General features: G+C 43.6%; 1 protein-coding gene across 3 annotated transcripts; it reads right to left on the bottom strand.

Annotated features, from left to right (window-relative positions):
* Positions 1–647: 647 nt before the first annotated feature.
* On the bottom strand, positions 648–18,424 carry SOCS5 (suppressor of cytokine signaling 5). 3 transcript variants are annotated; one of them, XM_030195815.1, is made up of 2 exons: positions 18,239–18,424; positions 648–2,819 (listed from the first exon to the last, which is right to left on the bottom strand). In XM_030195815.1, exon 2 carries the CDS (start codon positions 2,805–2,807, stop codon positions 1,197–1,199), a length of 1,611 nt encoding a protein of 536 aa, XP_030051675.1. In that variant the 5' UTR covers positions 2,808–2,819; positions 18,239–18,424; the 3' UTR covers positions 648–1,196. The 3 variants fall into 3 exon arrangements, with proteins under 3 accessions (XP_030051675.1, XP_030051677.1, XP_030051676.1); XM_030195817.1 differs by having other exon boundaries at positions 18,288–18,424; XM_030195816.1 differs by lacking the exon at positions 18,239–18,424 and adding an exon at positions 17,979–18,100.
* Positions 18,425–20,752: the final 2,328 nt, after the last annotated feature.

Here is a 20,752-nt window from a genome sequence, read left to right as displayed (position 1 = left end):
ATGGTATGGGATTTGCGTTACAAGACGTATGAGGAGAGACTTGCTGAACTAAACATGTATACTCTGGAGGAAAGGAGAAACAGGGGTGATATGATACAGACGTTCAAATATTTGAAAGGTATTAATCCGCAAACGAACCTTTTCCGGAGATGGGAAGGTGGTAGAACGAGAGGACATGAAATGAGATTGAAGGGGGGGCAGACTCAAGAAAAATGTCAGGAAGTATTTTTTCACGGAGAGAGTAGTGGATGCATGGAATGCCCTCCCGCGGGAGGTGGTGGAAATGAAAACAATAACGGAATTCAAACATGCGTGGGATAAGCATAAAGGAATCCTGTGCCGAAGGAATGGATCCTCAGGAGCTTAGTCAAGATCGGGAGGCGGGGCTGGTGGTTGGGAGGCGGGGATAGTGCTGGACAGACTTGTACGGTCTGTGCCAGAGCCGGTGGTTGGGAGGCAGGGCTGGTGGTGGGGAGGTGAGGATAGTGCTGGGCAGACTTATACGGTCTATGCCCTGAAGAGCACAGGTACAAATCAAAGTAGGGTATACACAAAAAGCAGCAAATACGAGTTATTTTGTTGGGCAGACTGGATGGACCGTGCAGGTCTTTTTCTGCCGTCATCTACTATGTTATTATATTTACCAGTACTTTATCTTCAGAAGAAAGATACATACATCTAAGCATAATATGTTAAATTTACCGTATAAGTTTTTATTTTGAAGCTGGAGTCAGTCGGTACATTTTTTACCGACTCCGACAACTCCCAAAATTGCTTCAAACTCTGATTCAATGACTCCAACTCCACAGCCCTGTTGAGAAGCACTGCTTTAGACCTTTCCCTATTTTATTTTTTTATTTTGTTTACCAAGTGCGTCCTATATGAAAGCCCCATAGTTACTTCATCTACCTACTACAGTTACAAAGAAAACACAGCATTGTACTAATATCTATACATTAAGTGTAGACCTATATGAAAACATGCAACTTCTCTCTTGCTTATTGTTTCCAGAGGCATCACAAGTTGCTTGAACTGACAACGGGCAGCATTTGACATAGCAAAACACAATAAGCATATGAATATTGCAATAAACCTAAACACTGTTAAAATGTGCTCGAAATAGGCATATTGTCAAAAAATGCAAGTGAGCAAATTGTTAACCAGTAGCCTACAGTAGCTTTGGATGCAGTTCCTATTTACTTGGTCTTGATCGGTTCCCGTTCCAACCATCGCACTCGGACTTTTTGTTTATAATGATATTCCTTTAGAAAGTCTTGCAACATAGATGGTAAAGGAAGTACATCAATTCCATCATATGTAGTAGACTTACAGATTACTGCCCGGCAGATATACTGCAGACTAAAAGGAAAAGTCCTGTTCAAAGGTACAGTTAGTAAAGGTTCAAAGAACATGCATGAGCTGGGGTCTTTATAATGCTCAAGAAGCCCCGTCACGGTAGATGAGTGAAACACACAGGGATCATGAGCATCAAAGCTGAAGTTATGATTCCATTGCTCAATACGAGCATGTAGCGATCGGTTATAACGACGGAAGCTCACAGAGAAGAGATAATCCTCTTGTGCTGAATCCCTAAGTAGAAACGTGCCTTCAGGTTTGCCTTCAAGGAGAGCCTCTGCCTCATAACGGTCCATCACACCCCAATAACAGGGGTTACTTGTAATATTAAACAGGTCTGGCACCAGACAGTGTATGTAATCAATCTGAGTGTGTACCTTCCAGCCTCCTTGTCTACTGACTTGAGCATGGCTATCTCCTGACGCCTGACGCTGCTTCTGTCTACGGGACTGCAAGCAAAGAGTAGTTGTGTCTTCTTCAGACTCGCAACCACCCTGAGATAGCGTAGAGTTATCACCCAACACGTCAGTCATTCCAGCGGCTAATTTTGGTCCCAGCTTGCATACTGGGTTGACCTGTGCTGTAGCTTCAAACGTATGTATTTGAGCATTTGGAGGAGGATCAACCCCTTCTTCAATACTAAGCCTTCGTCTCTCTCGAAGCCGATCCTCTTCATCTTCCGCAGATATTAAAGAAGTGTCAAACGTATCAAAAAATGATGAATGTGGACTCACAGGAGCTGTATGCTGCTTGATGAGATGCCACTTCTGAGCCAGATCCGATCCAGCTGGAAAAGGACATTTTTCAAGCATCAGTTCCGAGAGGTGGATTTTTCTTTTGTTAGAAAAGAGAGGCTTAGACTGTTTGCTGTAAGTCCTCCTGGGAAAGCATAATCGAACAGTATCATGTAACCGCTGCTGCAAAGTACGACCCGCTATGGTCCTGTTGGACACACTATCCATATCATGAGCAGAGCTTATGCCATACCTTCTCTCTCTTCTTAATAGTCCACTCCTGGTTCTCCCAAACTTTTTATCTGTATCTAGTGAGCTCTGTGTCTTGGTAGAGCAAGAGTGTTTCTTTTTGCTACCCCATGGGGCATGGCGAGTATACGAGTCCCTTCGTGCAAGTCGAGAGCCTACTCCATTACTTCCATCACTTTCTTTTTCAATGCTAATTTCAACAATTTGAGGGATGTCAGTGGCACAATTTTGATTTCTTCTTGCCGAATTCTTTGATGGACTCAATCCAAGTTGTAACGACACATTATCTCTTAAAGGACTGTTGGGTTGTTGTTGAGTCAAACTGGTTGAACTGATACGTCTACCTTTCACAGATGAAAATCTGTTAGAATTGAGATCGACAGCTTCATTTCGATTTCCTCCATCGTGATTGAACAGGCTCTGGCATCTGTATTTGAAATTATTCCACATCTTTCCAACTTGCTCCATTGATTGGGGCCCCTAAATTTAAGATGGAAAACATATTTTAGTCAAGATATTGAGCTTCTTTTTTATACATTTCAAGCCACCTACTAACTAGGTGGGTTACAGTTAAAATATACATAATTGCAATACAAAACACTGCATCAAAATAAAAACACACTGCTCAACCTGGACAAAGAGAATTGCCTTTTATGAGTGAGGCATTGTGTTAAAATGATTCAACTACAGTGGACTGCAAATCATAACACAGAAAATAATCAAGGATCAACTTTGATCTTTTATGAATATACACATATCCCCCAAAATAGAGAAAAACAAAAGAAAAAAAGGACCAAAACAGACTAGGAATTCCAAAGAAATAATTCCTCCCCACCCGGCAAAAAAAAAACAAAAAAAAAAAAACGACAAAATGGCCCAGCATTTCTGTGGGAAAAGGAGTTCCAGCTTCTGTAGCATAGACACTTAGATGGAATGAAATGCAGTAGTTTGAGGGTTTGGAAGAGTAAATTGTCTTTCCCTGTTCTCTAACTATCCCTCAAGTGCCCCACCACCCCACAAATTGGCCCGCCCCCAAAGCAAGTCCCTAGCAACAACCTCTAAATGCTCCAAAAACTGCCCCACCCCTGCCTCCTTCCCCACAGACAAAACATATGCCCAACACACAACATAAATATACACACACACAAACACATGCACACCCCACACATATAAACAGAGGGAATGCAAATAAGTCCCTAATCATTAAATTTCATTTTCTATGTTAATCCTACTGTGAGTGCTACTTCAAGAATCATACATTTTTTTTACTGGTTCCTAAGTGTATTGCCAAGTAACATCTGTTCCTGCAGAGAGACAGATTAGGCCACTGGTAAACTCTGCCTATATTTTGTCTCAGAGTAACACAGTAAAGACCCACAAGGTCCATCCAGGTTGCACAACACGGTAGCCCAGAGCTGCGCCCGCCACTCTGTGTAGGCCTGAGTCATCCATTCTTGAAGGCTGGTTGTCAAGTCTCCACCATACTAACCATATAGGAAGCTTTGGTTATAATCACATATTATTCACAAGTATTGCTGACAGTATTCAAGCTACCAGTCAAGATGTCTTCCCCGTCCCCTCCCCTCTGAGATGCACAGCATTCTCACTCACTGGGCAAAAGAGGCTTCGTTCAAGAAATACAGAACGCTACAAGAGGATTACAGAAAAGATTACCGATTAAACTGAAAGCGTAGTAGGAAATATGGTTAGCGAAAGCACAGGCGGAAGAAAAAAAAATGGCTAAAGATGTACAGAAAGGTGGACGAGACCCTATAGTCCCCAAAAGGGCTGAACCTGGGACCCAAAGTGGTAAACTGGATTGGAAACTAGTTGACCAACAGGCGACAGAAGGTGGTGGTAAATGGAATCCGCTCGAATGAAAGGAAGGTGAGCAATGGAGTGCCTCAGGGGTTGGTGCTGGGGCCGATTCTGTTTAATATACTTGTGAGAGACATTGCTGAAGGGTTAAAAGGAATGAAAAGGTTGCCTTTTTGCAGATTACATGAAGATAGCCACTAGAATGGATACCCAGAAGCGATTAGAAACCATGAGACGAGAATGGTCAAAGGTCTGGCAATTAAAATGTAATATCCCAAAATATCACAGGAAACTAGAATAGAAAATAATATGAATATTAATATTTATATATGATTTAATTATTTTCTATTCTAGTTTCCTGTGATATTTTGCAAAACGAGAAAGAGATGCAGGAAACAGAGGTCATGCAAATGTTTATACCCACTAATAATCCCCACATGAATATAAACCTTGTACAGGAAGCTGGAATAATGTCCCAAAATATATCCAATAATAAAATATGATCTGTATTGATAAATCAGCTCTAAACGTTTCTTCATCCTAAAGTTCTCAATGTCACACACTCAATGAGAACCCGGGATTTATTTGAAATCAAATAGCTGTCCAGTTTAAAATGTATCAGCGATACAGTCAAACTGTAGAGCACTATAGCTGATATATGGTACTCATTCAAAAAATATCACCTTGATGACAATCAAATCCAGCTTCCATCTAAAGCCAATAAAATCATTCAGGGCGCTATGTAAGTCACAGAAAAATCTTTTTTGCTGTTTCTTGTTTTGAATTTATTATGAATATTGTATTTATATTATATATGATTTAATTATTTTATATTCTAGTTTCCTGTGATATTTTGAGATATTATTTACAGAACAGGTTGTGTGTGTGTATATATATACATAAAATTTTGTTTCCCTTGTATTTTTCTTTTTAGTTTAAAAGGTAATGCCAATAAGTGCAGAGTGATGTACTTGGGGTGCAGAAATCCAAAGACGACGTACTAGATAGGAGAGAGGCTGATAAGCGCACTTCAGGAGAGGGACCTTGGAGTGATGGTGTCTGAGGATCTCAAGGAGACGAAACAATGCGACAAGGTGGCCATAGCCAATAGGATGTTTATGCAGTATAACCAGCATAAGAAAGGAGGTATTGATGCCCCTGTACAAATCGGTGGTGAGGCCCCACTTGGAGTAGTGTGTTCAGTTTTGGAGGCCGTATCTTGCTAAGGATGTAAAAAGACTTGAAGCGGTTCAGAGAAAAGCGATGGGTTTTGCTTTGCAAGACATATGAGAGACTTGATGACCTAAACATGTATAGCCTGGATGAAAGGAGAAACGGGCGATACAATACAAATGTGCAAATATTTGAAAGGTATTAATCTACAAATGTACGTTTCCCAGATACAGGAAGATGGTAAAACTAGAGGTCATAAACTGAGGTTACAGGGGGCCAACTCTGGAATAAGCGTCGGGAAGTACTTTTTCACGAAGAGGGTGGTAGATACCTGGAATGCCCTCCCCATGGGAGGTGGTAGAGATGAAAATGGCAACGGAATTCAAAAATGCATGGGATAAACACATAGAAATCCGCTTAGAATAGATCTATCGAAGCTTAGTAGTGATTAGATGGCAACACCAGTAATTGGAAAGCAAAGTCAGTGCAGATAAAGAACAGTCCTTCCAGTCTGCCCAACAAGATAAACTCATAGCGTAAGGTATGACCAGCACTGTTGTTGTGTTCTAAAACGTCTGAAGTTGTTGTTGAAGTCCCTCTCCAGCCCATCTAAATCTGTCCAGCCACAATCAGGGCACTGTAGAAGTCTGTCATCTACTATGTTACATAACAATAAAGTGATCTACAACACTGAAGATGCTGAAGCTTCATGTCTTTTGCCATTTGCGGGACACAGTCTGTCTGGCATCGGCCTCGGTTCCCTTGTGCTGAATTTGGTCAACCTTCTTTCAGTCTTTTGCCATATTTGGGCAGCTATGGAGATGGCAACCCTAACCTCCAGAGCATAACTGTCTGGCGTTTTCCAGAAATCAGTAGAATTTTACATTAACATCCAGAAGGTAGAATAATAGGTAATATGTAAGAATGGAAGTGTTAGTGCCCCCCTGTACAGGTCAGCGAGGCCCCACTTGGAGTAACATGTTCAGTTTTGGAAGCTATATCTGGCCAAGGGTATATAAAAGCTCAAAATGGTTCAGAGAAAAAAGGGACAAAAAATGGTATGGGGCTTGTACCAAAAGATACATGAGAAGAGGCTTGAAGACATGACTATCCACCTTAAAATTGAAAGAGAAAAACGCCTAGATTTCGACCCAAATCGGGAGATAGACGTTTATCTCACAAAAATGAATAAATCGGTATAATGGAAAGCCGATTTTGGACGTTTTCAACTGCACTCCATCGTGGAAGCGTACAAAGTTGACGGGGGCGTGTCGGAGGCGTGGCGAAGGTGGAACCGGGGCGTGGTTATCGGCCGAGGAGAGATGGGCACCTTTCGCCGATAATGGAAAAAAAGTATGCGTTTGTAGCTAGAATTTAGGGCACTTTTTCTGGACCCTGTTTTTTCACGAATAAGGCCCCCAAAAGTGCCCTAAATAACCAGATTACCACCAGAGGGAATCGGGGATGACCTCCCCTGACTCCCCCAGTGGTCACTAACCCCCTCCCACCACAAAAAATGATGTTTCACAACTTTTTATTTTCACCCTCAAATGTCATACCCACCTCCCTGGCAGCAGTATGCGGATCCCTGGAGCAGTTGTTAGGGGGTGCAGTGGACTTCAGGCAGGTGGACCCAGGCCCATCCCCCCCTACCTGTTACAATTGTGCTGCTTAATGCTTAGTCGTCCAACCCCCCCAAACCCACTGTACCCACATGTAGGTGCCCCCTTCACCCCTTAGGGCTATAGTAATGGTGTAGACTTGTGGGCAGTGGGTTTTGAGGGGGATTTGGGGGGCTCAACACACAAGGGAAGGGTGCTATGCACCTGGGAGCTCTTTTACCTTTTTTTTGTTTTTGTAAAAGTGCCCCCTAGGGTGCCCGGTTGGTGTCCTGGCATGTGAGGGGGACCAGTGCACTACGAATCCTGGCCCCTCCCATGAACAAATGCCTTGGATTTATTCGTTTTTGAGCTGGGCGCTTTCATTTTCCATTATCACTGAAAGCAACATTCCATGTAGAATCTCCAATAGTAGCAACATTCCATGTAGAATCTCCAATAGTATCTATTTTATTTTTGTTACATTTGTACCCTACGCTTTCCCACTCATGGCAGGCTCAATGGGGCTTACATGGGGCAATGGAGGGTTAAGTGACTTGCCCAGAGTCACAAGGAGCTTGCCTGTGCCTGAGGTGGGAATTGAGCTCAGTTCCCCAGGACCAAAGTCCACCACCCTAACCACTAGGCCACTCCTCCACTCCATAGCATGTACTGAGTGGTTTTTATTTTCCTGCTACCTCTGATGTGATTATCTTAAAGCTCTCTACTTCCCTCTACGTAAAGGACCATTTCTTGCCTGCTTCCATTCTTACTAGCAGCAGAGACTGTAGGTAGAAGCCAGCCAATGGGAAGGCACTTTTAATCACAGGAGGAGGAAGAGGTGGTGGGACAGAAACCAAACCCTCCAAAAATGCCCCAATACATTTCTGTAAGGGAAGCAACTCCAACAGCTGCAATACATATTCTGATTCACTGTAACATCAAGTGATTAAGGAACTACCTTCCCCTCCTCAGCACAGACGTAGAAAGCACACACACACACATACATGCATGCATGCATAAGCCCCGCACCCTTCCCCCTCCATAAACACACACATTTAAATCCAGAGTGGCTGGAAAGAACTTCATGCCCTGCATGCTTTCCCCACTTGTTTGTTCTACAAGTTATTCCTACAGCCATCTAACTTCCCATAAATCTTCAACCGTTTTAATACCAAATGGTTTATTATCCTGTAGTCACTTTTCAGGTGGATGTGGCATCCTCTCACATAAAAGAATGTATGGGGTGTGTTCCATGAAGACATGGGTAAGACTACCACTGTTACTGGCAATTTCGCTATTACGAGTGGAGGAGTGGCCTAGTGGTTAGGGTGGTGGACTTTGGTCCTGGGGAACTGAGTTCGATTCCCACTTCAGGCACAGGCAGCTCCTTGTAACTCTGGGCAAGTCACTTAACCCTCCATTGCCCCATGTAAGCCGCATTGAGCCTGCCATGAGTGGGAAAGCGTAGGGTACAAATGTAACAAAAATAAAATAGATACTATTGGAGATTCTACATGGAATGTTGCTACTATTGGAGATTCTACATGGAATGTTGCTATTCCACTAGCAACATTCCATGTAGAAGGCTGCGCAGGCTTCTGTTTCTGTGAGTCTGACGTCCTGCACAGAAGCAGAAGCCTGCGCGGCCACATTAGTGATCTGCAAGGGCCGACTTCTACATGGAATGTTGGAATAGCAACATTCCATGTAGAATCTCCAATAGTAGCAACAGTGGAGGAGTGGCCTAGTGGTTAGGGTGGTGGACTTTGGTCCTGAGGAACTGAGTTCGAGTCCCACTTCAGGCACAGGGCAGCTCCTTGTGACTCTGGGCAAGTCACTTAACCCTCCATTGCCCCATGTAAGCCGCATTGAGCCTGCCATGAGTGGGAAAGCGTAGGGTACAAATGTAACAAAAATAAAATAGATACTATTGGAGATTCTACATGGAATGTTGCTACTATTGGAGATTCTACATGGAATGTTGCTATTCCACTAGCAACATTCCATGTAGAAGGCTGCGCAGGCTTCTGTTTCTGTGAGTCTGACGTCCTGCACAGAAGCAGAAGCCTGCGCGGCCACATTAGTGATCTGCAAGGGCCGACTTCTACATGGAATGTTGGAATAGCAACATTCCATGTAGAATCTCCAATAGTAGCAACAGTGGAGGAGTGGCCTAGTGGTTAGGGTGGTGGACTTTTGTCCTGGGGAACTGAGGGACTGAGTTCGATTCCCACTTCAGGCACAGGCAGCTCCTTGTGACTCTGGGCAAGTCACTTAACCCTCCATTGCCCCATGTAAGCCGCATTGAGCCTGCCATGAGTGGGAAAGCGTAGGGTACAAATGTAACAAAAATAAAATAGATACTATTGGACATTCTACATGGAATGTTGCTATTCCACTAGCAACATTCCATGTAGAAGGCTGCGCAGGCTTCTGTTTCTGTGAGTCTGACGTCCTGCACGTACGTGCAGGACGTCAGACTCACAGAAGCAGAAGCCTGCGCGGCCACATTGGTGATCTGCAAGGGCCGACTTCTAGTGGAATAGCAACATTCCATGTAGAATCTCAAATAGTAGCAACAGTGGAGCAGTGGCCTAGTGGTTAGGGTGGTGGACTTTGGTCCTGAGGAACTGAGTTCGATTCCCAGCACAGGCACAGGCAGCTCCTTGTGACTCTGGGCAAGTCACTTAACCCTCCATTGCCCCATTTAAGCCACATTGAGCCTGCCGTGAGTGGGAAAGCGCGAGGTACAAATGTAACAACAAAAAAAATATGAATAGCTGATGGCCTTTAATTATGCTTGGTAACTTGCCTGCCTGGTTAGAATAGGAAGTAGCAAATGTGAACACTGATAATTTTTTTATACTAATTTTGAGAATTTATGGATGGTAGTGATAAATAAGGTGTTGGGAGAACTTAGGGCTATGGATCTGTAAGGGAGTGAGGAGCGAGAAAAAGAGGGAAACTAACATTTTAAACAACTCTCTTTTTTTTTTTTTTTTTAGAATTAGTAATGTTAAGAGAAATGTGCTCTACATATTGTAACTTGGTCCTAGAACTGTTTTGCAATGATGAAGCAATATGCTGAGTTTGAGGGGGTGTGGGGGCAGGGGAGATGGTTAATGCTTCCATGTTGTATGTACTGACCAATATCGAATTTGCCATTCCAGCTAAGGTGGTTGGTGTCCAGCTTGAGACTACATATTGATCAGGCTGGAATTTTCAGTGGTTCAAGTACCGAATCAGTTCTGGTTGTGGTGATGGATGAAGATCATTTTGGTAAGACTTCAAGAGTGAATATGAAGGATGTATTAGTAGCAGCTCAAAGGGTTGGCTGCGAGGTCCTACAGAGTTCCTCACAATACTCACTCTTGTTAACATCTTCTATCTTCTTATTCTGGTCTTTTAGTACATAAGTAATGCCATACTGGGAAAAGACCAAAGGTCCATCGAGCCCAGCATCCTGTCCCCGACAGCGGCCAATTCAGGTCAAGGGCACCTGGCGAGCTACCCAAATGTACATTTTATACAAATTATTCCCGAAATTGTGGATTTTTCCCCAGTCCATTTAGTAGTGGTCTATGGACTTGTCCTTTAGGAAACCGTCCAACCCCTTTTTAAACTCTGCCAAGCTAACCATCTACACTTATCTTTATGCAGCTAGAATGCAGGTGATGGTGTCTTTGGAAAGGAATCTGAATATGTCAGAACAGAATTATTGTTTGTCAGTGATGATTGGATGGTTCCTAGGGAAGCTGCTTAAGTTATCATTAGAAAAACAGCAATGGTTTGTTTGGAGGAGGCAGGGTTAGACTGGCAGTCAATCAAATAAGATCTATAACTGAGGACCTGACAATTCCTTTGGTAGATAAGATTAGGAATTTGAGGGTGACTAATTAATGAAAAGTAAGGTGGTGCTCTTCCAGTTGACAGAAGTGCCATTAGATGGGCAATGCAATATGTAAGCTTTAATTTAATAAATCTCACCCAGAGGGATCACGTGGTACCCTGAGCATGGCTGCTCTGTTAAGCTACTACTCCAGGAGCCTCGCCCTTCATTCCTGACTTAATGAGGGTCCTCTTTGATTGAACCGGACTACTACCATGTGCTCCGATAGTGAAAGTTCCTTGGTGAGCCAGTCTTCTAGCAAAGTGGTTAAGTTGTGCTCCGGTAACTGTTCCGGAAGCCCTGAACAATATTCTTAATAAAAATAAAGTTAATACCTTCAAACATACAAAACAAGTTATTCATCTAAGTACACTTAATAACCAACTCAAACTAAATATCCAATGGTTAATAACCAAATATCAAGTACCAAATTACCATTATAAAGTAGTTTGCAGTTGAAAGAACCCTCTATCCCCTATCCATACTACTAAGAAAGAAGTTCTCCCACAGAGATCCGCCCCAGTTTCCCAAATATCCACTCTCCACATTTCTTGCCAAGGTAGGAGATTTTTTATTTATTTATTTTATAGCATTTTTATCCCACATTATCCCACCTTTTTGCAGGCTCAATGTGGCTTACAATTCATCGTGGATGCTGAACATAGAAAATAATAGACATTTGGTTTTACAACAGGTATTGGTGCATGGTGGAGAGATACATAGTGATGGAAGTAGAAAAGAATAGACATTTGTGTTAGCAGATGTATTGTGTGTATGATGGTGAGATACTTGATAGTGTTAATGTTATGGGCATTAGGTACATGATAGTGAGAGCAAAAGGCATTAGAGAACGTTCCTGGATCTCTTAAAGAATGTAGAGTTACGCGTGTTGTCCATTGTGATATATTTTGTCGAAGAGATAAGTTTTCAGGAGTTTGCAGAAATTGGTCATTTCCTAGACCGTTTTTAGATTTCGTGGCAGTGTGTTCCAAAGCTGGGTGCTTGTATAAGAGAAGGTTGATTTTGAGTATAAGTACATAAGTAATGACATACTGGGAAAAGACCTAGGGTCCATCGAGCCCAGCATCCTGTCCACGACAGCGGCCAATCCAGGCCAAGGGCACCTGGCAAGCTTCCCAAACGTACAAACATACTCACCCAACGTATAATTAAACTCTGGAATTCGTTGCCGGAGAAAGTGGTGAAGGTGGTTAGCTTAGCAGAGTTTAAAAAGGGGTTGGACGGTTTCCTAAAGGACAAGTCCATAAACCGCTACTAAATGGACTTGGGAAACATCCACAATTCCAGGAATAACATGTTTGTACGTTTGGGAAACTTGCCAGGTGCCCTTGGCCTGGATTGGCCGCTGTCGTGGACAGGAAGCTGGGCTCGATGGACCCTTGGTCTTTTCCCAGTGTGGCATTACTTATGTACTTACAGTATGTCCTCTACTTGGCTCACTTTTATTACATAGAGCAATGATTTAACCTATTGTGATGTCATAGTGGCTCATTCCACCAATAAGAGCCAACCTCATTAGTGATGTCACAATGGCTTGATTGTATAGAATGTTTGTACGTTTGGGAAGCTCGCCAGGTGCCCTTGGCCTGGATTGGCCGCTGTCGTGGACAGGAAGCTGGGCTCGATGGACCCTTGGTCTTTTCCCAGTATGGCATTACTTATGTACTTATACTCAAAATCATTACCCAAAATGCGAACAGGAATATGGGAGCATGTTCAATCATCCCAAATATGATGATACACTTCTTCTCTACTCTTTAATTCAAAGATTAATTTGCCAATCGATTGCTGCAGTTGTCCTGGTCTTGCCATGTATAAGTGGACCCGACGTTTCAGCCATTGTGCTGTGGCTTTCTTCAAGGTATGCTGTGAAGTCTGCCGTTTGTCTTAACTGTTTTCTAAGGCTTACGATTTGGATGGTGTTTCACCTCCCACTGACTGACTGAATTCGTGATGATGTTCTCTGCTGCTTTTGTCTTCACCCTCCTTGTTACCCTCCGCTCGCCTTAGCTTAACCTCTTTCCTGTCCTCATTGTGGCTCTTTTCTTTAAATAATTTAAATTATATGTTGTAAACTGCTTTGATAGTATCTGTCTCTAAGTGATATATCACGCCCTGTAATAAACGTGAAACGTGGGTTCTCAAATCTGATTGGTTGGGGGTTTGAGCTGGGTAGTTTCCTCAGGAAGGGAGATTTCAGTAGGAAATTGAGGTAGGAAAGTCTACTGGTCACCATTTTAAATTTATTTAAATTTACATTCTGAACTTTCCCACCAAAATTCAAATTTGTGACCACCTGCAACAATCATGACACCAGCTGTGGAAGTTTAAGAGAACAAATTGTAAACCAACTCTTCACAGAAGGACCCTTTGCTGTCTTCTACACTAGACATCTTTGCTGCCAATGTTAATCTTACAGTGATCCAATACTAAGCCCCCCCCCCCCCCCCATGTTCTCACCCCCCCAAGCCAAACGCTTTATCTTTGAATTTGAGATTAGAAATATCTCCTCCTAAATTCAGCAAAGTTTGGATTTTCACCCAGACCTTTGAGGTAAATGTTGAATCTTGGTTCTGATGCACAGGTACTGCTACTACTACTACTACTACTATTTAGCATTTCTATAGCGCTACAAGGCATACGCAGCGCTGCACAAACATAGAAGAAAGACAGTCCCTGCTCAAAGAGCTTACAATCTAATAGACAAAAAATAAAGTAAGCAAATCAAATCAATTAATGTGAACGGGAAGGAAGAGAGGAGGGTAGGTGGAGGCGAGAGGTTACAAGTGGTTACGAATCTTGCATGGAATCTTGTCACTCTCTACGATTCTAGAATCTTGCTGTTTTTGGGGGTTCTACATGGAATGTTGATACTCCTTGAGATTACTACTACTACTACGCATTTTTATAGCGCTACAAGGCATACGCAGCGCTGCACAAACATAGAAGAAAGACAGTCCCTGCTCAAAGAGCTTACAATCTTCTCTATTTCCCTTCCTCCTCATTCTGTATCATTTTTATTCTGCACTTTTTAAATTTAAGGCTGTGCCATCTGTTAACCACTTTGCTGCCAGCGGTGAAAGGCAGTATGTCGGATTTGTGATTGCATTTATAAAGCAGCTGCGACTGGAAGAGATAAGATGATGTTCTATCTTACGTGCAGCTCTCAGTGGAACACAGGACCTCGTGTAAAGGATAAAGTGGTGAGCTGCTTGCCAGTGAAGATCATACAACACTAATGGCCCTATTCATCAGCAGGAAATCAGTAGAGCAGTGGCAGCATGGTCCAATGGCTTCCTAAGGACAAGATCCTATATTGTAAAGATGTCTAACAAGTTATCAGCCTCTTGGATCTCTGCATGTGGGGTACCACAGGATTCTCCGTTATCACAAATACTATTTAATGTAATGATGGCACCACTTGGGGGAAAAAAAACTGGAAGAAATGGGCCTAAATTCATACATATATGCAGATGACATCACCATCTACATACCGTTTCACAACAGTATCACAGAAATACGGGACAAAATTCAAAAAAGCCTGGACTACTACTACTACTATTTAGCATTTCTATAGCGCTACAAGGCATACGCAGCGCTGCACAAACATAGAAGAAAGACAGTCCCTGCTCAAAGAGCTTACAATCTAATAGACAAAAAATAAATAAAGTAAGCAAATCAAATCAATTAATGTGAACGGGAAGGAAGAGAGGAGGGTAGGTGGAGGCGAGTGGTTACAAGTGGTTACGAGTCAAAAGCAATGTTAAAGAGGTGGGCTTTCAGTCTAGATTTAAAGGTGGCCAAGGATGGGGCAAGACGTAGGGGCTCAGGAAGTTTATTCCAGGCGTAGGGTGCAGCGAGACAGAAGGCGCGAAGTCTGGAGTTGGCAGTAGTGGGGAAGGGAACAGATAAGAAGGATTTATCCATGGAGCGGAGTGCACGGGAAGGGGTGTAGGGAAGGACGAGTGTGGAGAGATACTGGGGAGCAGCAGAGCGAGTACATTTATAGGTTAGTAGAAGAAGTTTGAACAGGATGCGAAAACGGATAGGGAGCCAGTGAAAGGTCTTGAGGAGAGGGGTAGTATGAGTAAAGCGACCCTGGCAGAAGATGAGACGGGCAGCAGAGTTTTGAACCGACTGGAGAGGGGAGAGGTGACTAAGTGGGAGGCCAGCAAAAAGCAGATTGCAGTAGTCTAAACGAGAGGTGACAAGGGTGTGGATGAGGGTTTTGGTAGAGTGCTCGGAAAGAAAGGGGCGGATTTTACGGATGTTGTAAAGAAAGAAAGGACAGGTCTTGGCAATCTGCTGGATATGAGCAGAGAAGGAGAGAGAAGAGTCAAAGATGACCCCAAGGTTTCGCGCTGAGGAGACAGGGAGAATGAGAGAGCCATCAACAGAAAACTGGGCAACAACCTTCAAACTCAAATTAAACAAAGACAAAACCAAATTCCTGGTCCTCTCCAACCTGCAGAACCCCAAAACTTACCAACATTTCACAATCAATCAACAAATATACCAAACTGAAACACAACTAAAAGTATTAGGTATCCTTCTCAATAAACATCTACCATGGAACAGTCAAATATCAAAATGCTTCAAAATTCTTTGGAAATTGCGAAGGATAAGAAACTATTTCCCTAGACAATCATTCCGGCTTCAGGAACGATCAATAATACTATCTCAATTAGACTACTGTAATGCAGCATACATCGGATGCAAGGAAAACACACTAAAATCATTGCAAAGCATGCAAAACACGGCAGCAAGACATATTCAAAAAGTCGAAATATGAACGAGCAACTCCACTGCTGAAAACACTACACTGTCCTTGTCAGATAACTGAGTAGGACCAACAGGGTTTATCGTTTTCCTTTTATTGCTACATTTGTTAACTTTGTCTTTTATGATTTGCTTTTGTGAAAATGATTGTATTATACCTTTTTAAAATTAAAAAATAGGCCAGTATGTGTGTTAAATGTATGACTGGAAGAATGAGAATCCAAGTACCAACAAAAATGACCCCTTATGGATGAGGATCAAATTACAAAGAACTATAAGAACTGCCATACTGGGTTGGACCAAAGCTGCTTCCAATGGTGGTCAAGTTAGGTTGAAAGTAACTAGCAGAATCCAGCAGGGTTCAAAGCTACTGACTCCCATGTGTAAGCAGTGGCCTAACCTGGATCTAACTTAAATTTATGGACTTTACATCCAGGAACATCTAAATATTTTTAGAACACAACTAGGCTAACTGCTTTTACCACATCCTCTGGCAATGAATTCCAACTATGCACAGAGTGAAAAAAAAAATTCCTTCCATTTGTTTTAAAACTATTACTATATAACTTCATGGCATGTTACTTAGTCTTTGTAAACAATCATTTTGCCTTTACCCATTCCACTCCAATCAAAATTTTGCAGAGCTCTATCATATATACCCCCCTCAGCCATCTCATTTGGGTCAGTACACTCATTTTTCTCTTGAAGAGCCTACTTTCCTCATTGTGTTTTGAAAAATGAGTTTCCTTAAAGTGAGAAAACATTCCACATTTCAGTCTAAATTTAAATACGATGACAGCGATGTCTTTGTTTTATTGTATTGTATGTGTTCTGCAATAGTCTAATGTTGAATTTTTACGTGCTTAGAAATGCTAGCGCTGGGCAGGCTAAAAAGTTTAATTACAATAAATTTATAATAAAAAATTAATTGCAGATTACATTTCACAAGGCGAAAGAACAATCCAGACTAGCACAATCAGACTGAAATATGTAACAGAAAATTTTCTTATGAGGTAAAGTGATATCTGAACATGATATGTAAGCCGCATTGAGCCTGCTTTTAGTGGGAAAGTGCGGGATACAAATATAATAAATAGATAAATATGTATTTATTGCTCACACCCAAATAGGTTAACACACAACTGTAATACAATGCAGTCACACTTTTTTTTGTTGCTGTTTTTTCCAGATGAATGAAGTGAACTAAAAATACAGTTAGGGTCTATTATCCTGCAATGCTTTGTAACTACAAATTACCAAAGTAGGCAATTTGGAATAAATACAACTCAAGAGCTACTTGCTATCTACAACTAGCGAGAGAAAACAAACTTCCTAAGGAAGTGAAGGAATACACTGATGTTGAAGAAGTGAGAAACTGCTACAATCAAATCAACCAACCTATTAAGCCAACATTTTGCTACACAGAAATTGTTTAATAATCATCTCTAACATAAAGCCCGCCACAAAGTAAAATAAGGCACAAGAGAGCTACAGGACTGAGAGTCAGAATTTCAGAGCTCAGCAACAAGGAACCAACACATGCCAACTGGAAAAAGCTAAGACTAAAAGCCACTGTGGAAAGACATTATGATTAATACCTCTGTATGAATACTAGTAACATACTCACAAACCCTTACAAATACATGTATCTAAGCACTTCACAAACAGTACTACACTTTTAAGTAGGTGAACCTCTTCATAAAGGCGGTTAATAAATAAGCTAAGCATCAGTTTCACTTAGTTTAGTAACCAGACTGATTTTATAAAGTCATTTCAAGTAACTAACCATATCTGAAGCCATGCAGAACGTTTTTCCACCCCCCCCCACCCCCTTGAAAATTAGTAGGGGATCATCAAGTGTTCCACCTTGATTTCTGTCCCCAACCTTCATCTTCTATCTTTCCCACAGGCACAGTTTGGGGACTGTCTGGGTCATGCTCCCCCCCCCTCCCAAAAGCTGCAGGTAGAAATGGTCCCTCTCCCCCCCCCCCCCCCACCCTTCCCCAAGTAAATTGGCAAACTATATTCATTCTCCACATACTACTCCACACTGCCTTTCATCTCCCCCATCTGTGCTCCTCTTCTTTGTCTCCCCGATCTACTACTTGACGTTGCTACTAGGGTTACGCAGCGCTGTACTGTTTAACATAGAAGGCCAGTCCCTGCTCAAGGAGCTTACAATCTAAAGGACAAATGTACAGTCAGTCAAATAGGATCAGTCTAGATTTCCTGAATAGGTTAGGTGCCGAATCTCCCCCATCTGTGCTCCTCTTCTTTGTGTCCCCGATCTAGCCATCCCTTTCCGTGCTCCTTCTTTGCTCAACCCTCCGTCGTTCCTCTTCTACCTGTCCAGCTTACCTCTATCAAGATGCAGAAGCAACAGAGTTGGCAAGACAGAGTGAGGGTATGTGCTTACAACAAGTTCCTGCGGCCCTTTTCCCCCTTCCTGCATGCTTCCCGTTTAGAAAGCAAACGTAGGAGGAAGAAGAGAAGGAGGAGCCACTTGACCTGAATCCATATAGCTCTACTGCAGCAGCCTAAGCTGAGGAGGCGGAGCAATGACGTCATTAAGTGAGCCCCCCCCCCCCCCAAAAAAAATGTGTTAACCCAGCCAGTACCTAGTTACATTCCTTTTCCGCCGCGGCGCTCGCTTACTGCAGGTCTCACCAGCACCGCCCTCTCCTCCTGTCCCACACCAGCAACGGCCACAGCCGGCGAACCCCCCGGAACGCACTACTGCAGCAGCTGTGGTAATGGCTGCACCGCAATCTCACCTACGTTCCACCGCGCGCGCCGGGTCTCGGGCGAACTAAGCGCAGCCGCGGCGTGAGGACGCAGTCGCACGTTGCACGTCACCGCCGGCAGGAGGCTCCTTGGTCTGACTTCACAAAACGTCCCTTCGCCGTAGAACCGCCCACCTCGTGTTACATTGGGCCGAGGTACACAGTCTGGGGTTACGCGGAGATGGTATTAGGTATTTGCGTGAGGAAGGTGATAGAGGTCTATAAAATAATGAGTGGAGTTGAACGGGTAAGATGTGAAGCGTCTCTTCACGCTTTCCAAAAATACTAGAACTAATGCAGTAAATTTAAAACGAATCGGAGAAACATTTTCTTCACTCAACCTGCAATTAAACTCTGGAATTCGTTGCCAGAGAATGTGGTAAAGGCGGTTAGCTTAGCGGAGTTTTAAAAAGGTTTGGACAGCTTCTTAAAGGAAGGGCCGTGCCAACGCGGTAAGCGCGGCAGGGGGGCGCCTGCCTTCAACGGCGCTGCGCCGTCAAGTTGTATTTAAAAAAAAAAAAACCTTACTCCTCCGCTCCATCTGAGATTATATACCACCTGCAAGTCCAAAAGATTTTGGAGCAGTGTACATTCAGAAACAACAGATATACAGTCTAAGAGATGCTTTTACTAAGCTGCATTAAGCTAGTTCCCTAATATCTCATTGAAAACAGTTTGTACTCCATAGAAGCCTGACAATAGCTGGGAGGTACACAAAAGGCAAAAAAATGTAAGAAGTAGGCTCACCATCTGATAGTGTAGTCTGTTCAACTTCTCATAGTACTATACTGCCCTCCTAAGCTTTTCTTCATAAGTCTCTTTGTCATTCCTTGTGTTAATATTATTTTTTCTTCCTTAGCCTCAGCAGCAGATGAGTCCAGGAACGGGTGGATTGTGCCCCCTCCCTGCCCATCTTCAAGTCACTGCTCAAAGCCCACCTCTTCAATGTCGCCTTTGGCACCTAACCACCACACCTATACTCAGAAATCTAGACTACACCAACTTGACATTTTGTCCTTTAGATTGTAAGCTCATCTGAGCAGGGACCGTCCTTCTTTGTTAAATTGTACAGCGCTGCGTAACCCTAGTAGCGCTCTAGAAATGTTTAGTAGTAGTAGTATTCGCCTATCAGCAGGTGGAGATAGAGAACACTGAAGAGAAAGCAGTGACCCTGGACGTCCAGCTCCTTATCACCTCAGTATATCTCTATCTCCAGCAGGTGCTGAACGGATTCCTTCCAGCTCCTGGATTCTTCTCGAGGAGGTTCCTGGTCTAGTGATTTGTAAAATTTCACATGTCCATCTCTCTATATATAAAACGCAACGCGAACGTTCTAATGAAGCCTCAGCCGGAAACTTGAGGTGGCATAGATATCCGTTTGGCCATGAATGTCAGCCCCGCCCTCACGTCACAACGTGATGACGTCGACGGCGGAGCGCTGACACTAGAGGGCCGAAATGGAGAAGGCACAGGCGCGGAGGCGGAGCAACAAGAACTGCACGTCGGACGGTGGGAGAGAGGCACAACGAGCCAACCGGCGTCGCAAAAACAAACAACAAAAAAACATGTTTCAGCCGTTTCGCGGACAACACCAGCCACAACGTGCGAGGTAACGAGGGAGGCAGGCAGCCTGGACGTCGGAGGCTGGGAGACACGGACACAACTAGCCAGCCAGCCTCTACAGTGCCCAAACATACGTGACAGCCAGGGAGACAGCATGAACGACGGTGGGCCGGCAGCCTGCCTGACTGTGGCAGTGGGAGGGAGGGAAGGACGGTGGGAACGAACCTGAACGTCAGTGGCAGGGAGCAAGGAAGGAAGGGGTGGGGGCACGATCATGGCACCTGCAGGTAGGGGACCCAACCACCCTCAAGCTGCAAGGGGGAACACACTCACTCTCTCTCACACACACACTCTCCTCAGACACACACACACTTGCACATTCACTCTGTCTCTTGCTCTCTCACACACACTCGCACACACTCTCAAACATACACACTCAGAGGCACACCTTGCTAGCACCCATTTCATTTCGGTCAGAAATGGGCCTTTTTTACTAGTCTATATATATAAAAGGCACCTCCAACGTTCCATTGAAGCCTCAAGCCAGATGTTGAGGCGCCCGAGATATCCGGTTTGGCCTGTTGCCTGTAGCTCCGCCCTCGCGTTCCTCCACCTCTCACGATTACGTCGACGGTGCGTCCTCTCCCGCCATTGGCAGAACCGCGCGTTAGGCAGGTCTTCAATGGGCGAACCTCCCCTAGAAGGCGCGGCGAAATACCGTCATTGGACGAGCCTTCTGGATGGGCGACGATGTGGAGAGGATTTACACTCCACAAGAGAAACGCT

This window comes from Microcaecilia unicolor, chromosome 3, assembly GCF_901765095.1.
Source record: "Microcaecilia unicolor chromosome 3, aMicUni1.1, whole genome shotgun sequence".
Classification (NCBI taxonomy): Eukaryota; Metazoa; Chordata; class Amphibia; order Gymnophiona; family Siphonopidae; genus Microcaecilia; species Microcaecilia unicolor.
Note: the sequence above shows the minus strand (reverse complement) of the source record. Positions and strands in the feature narration are given on the sequence as shown.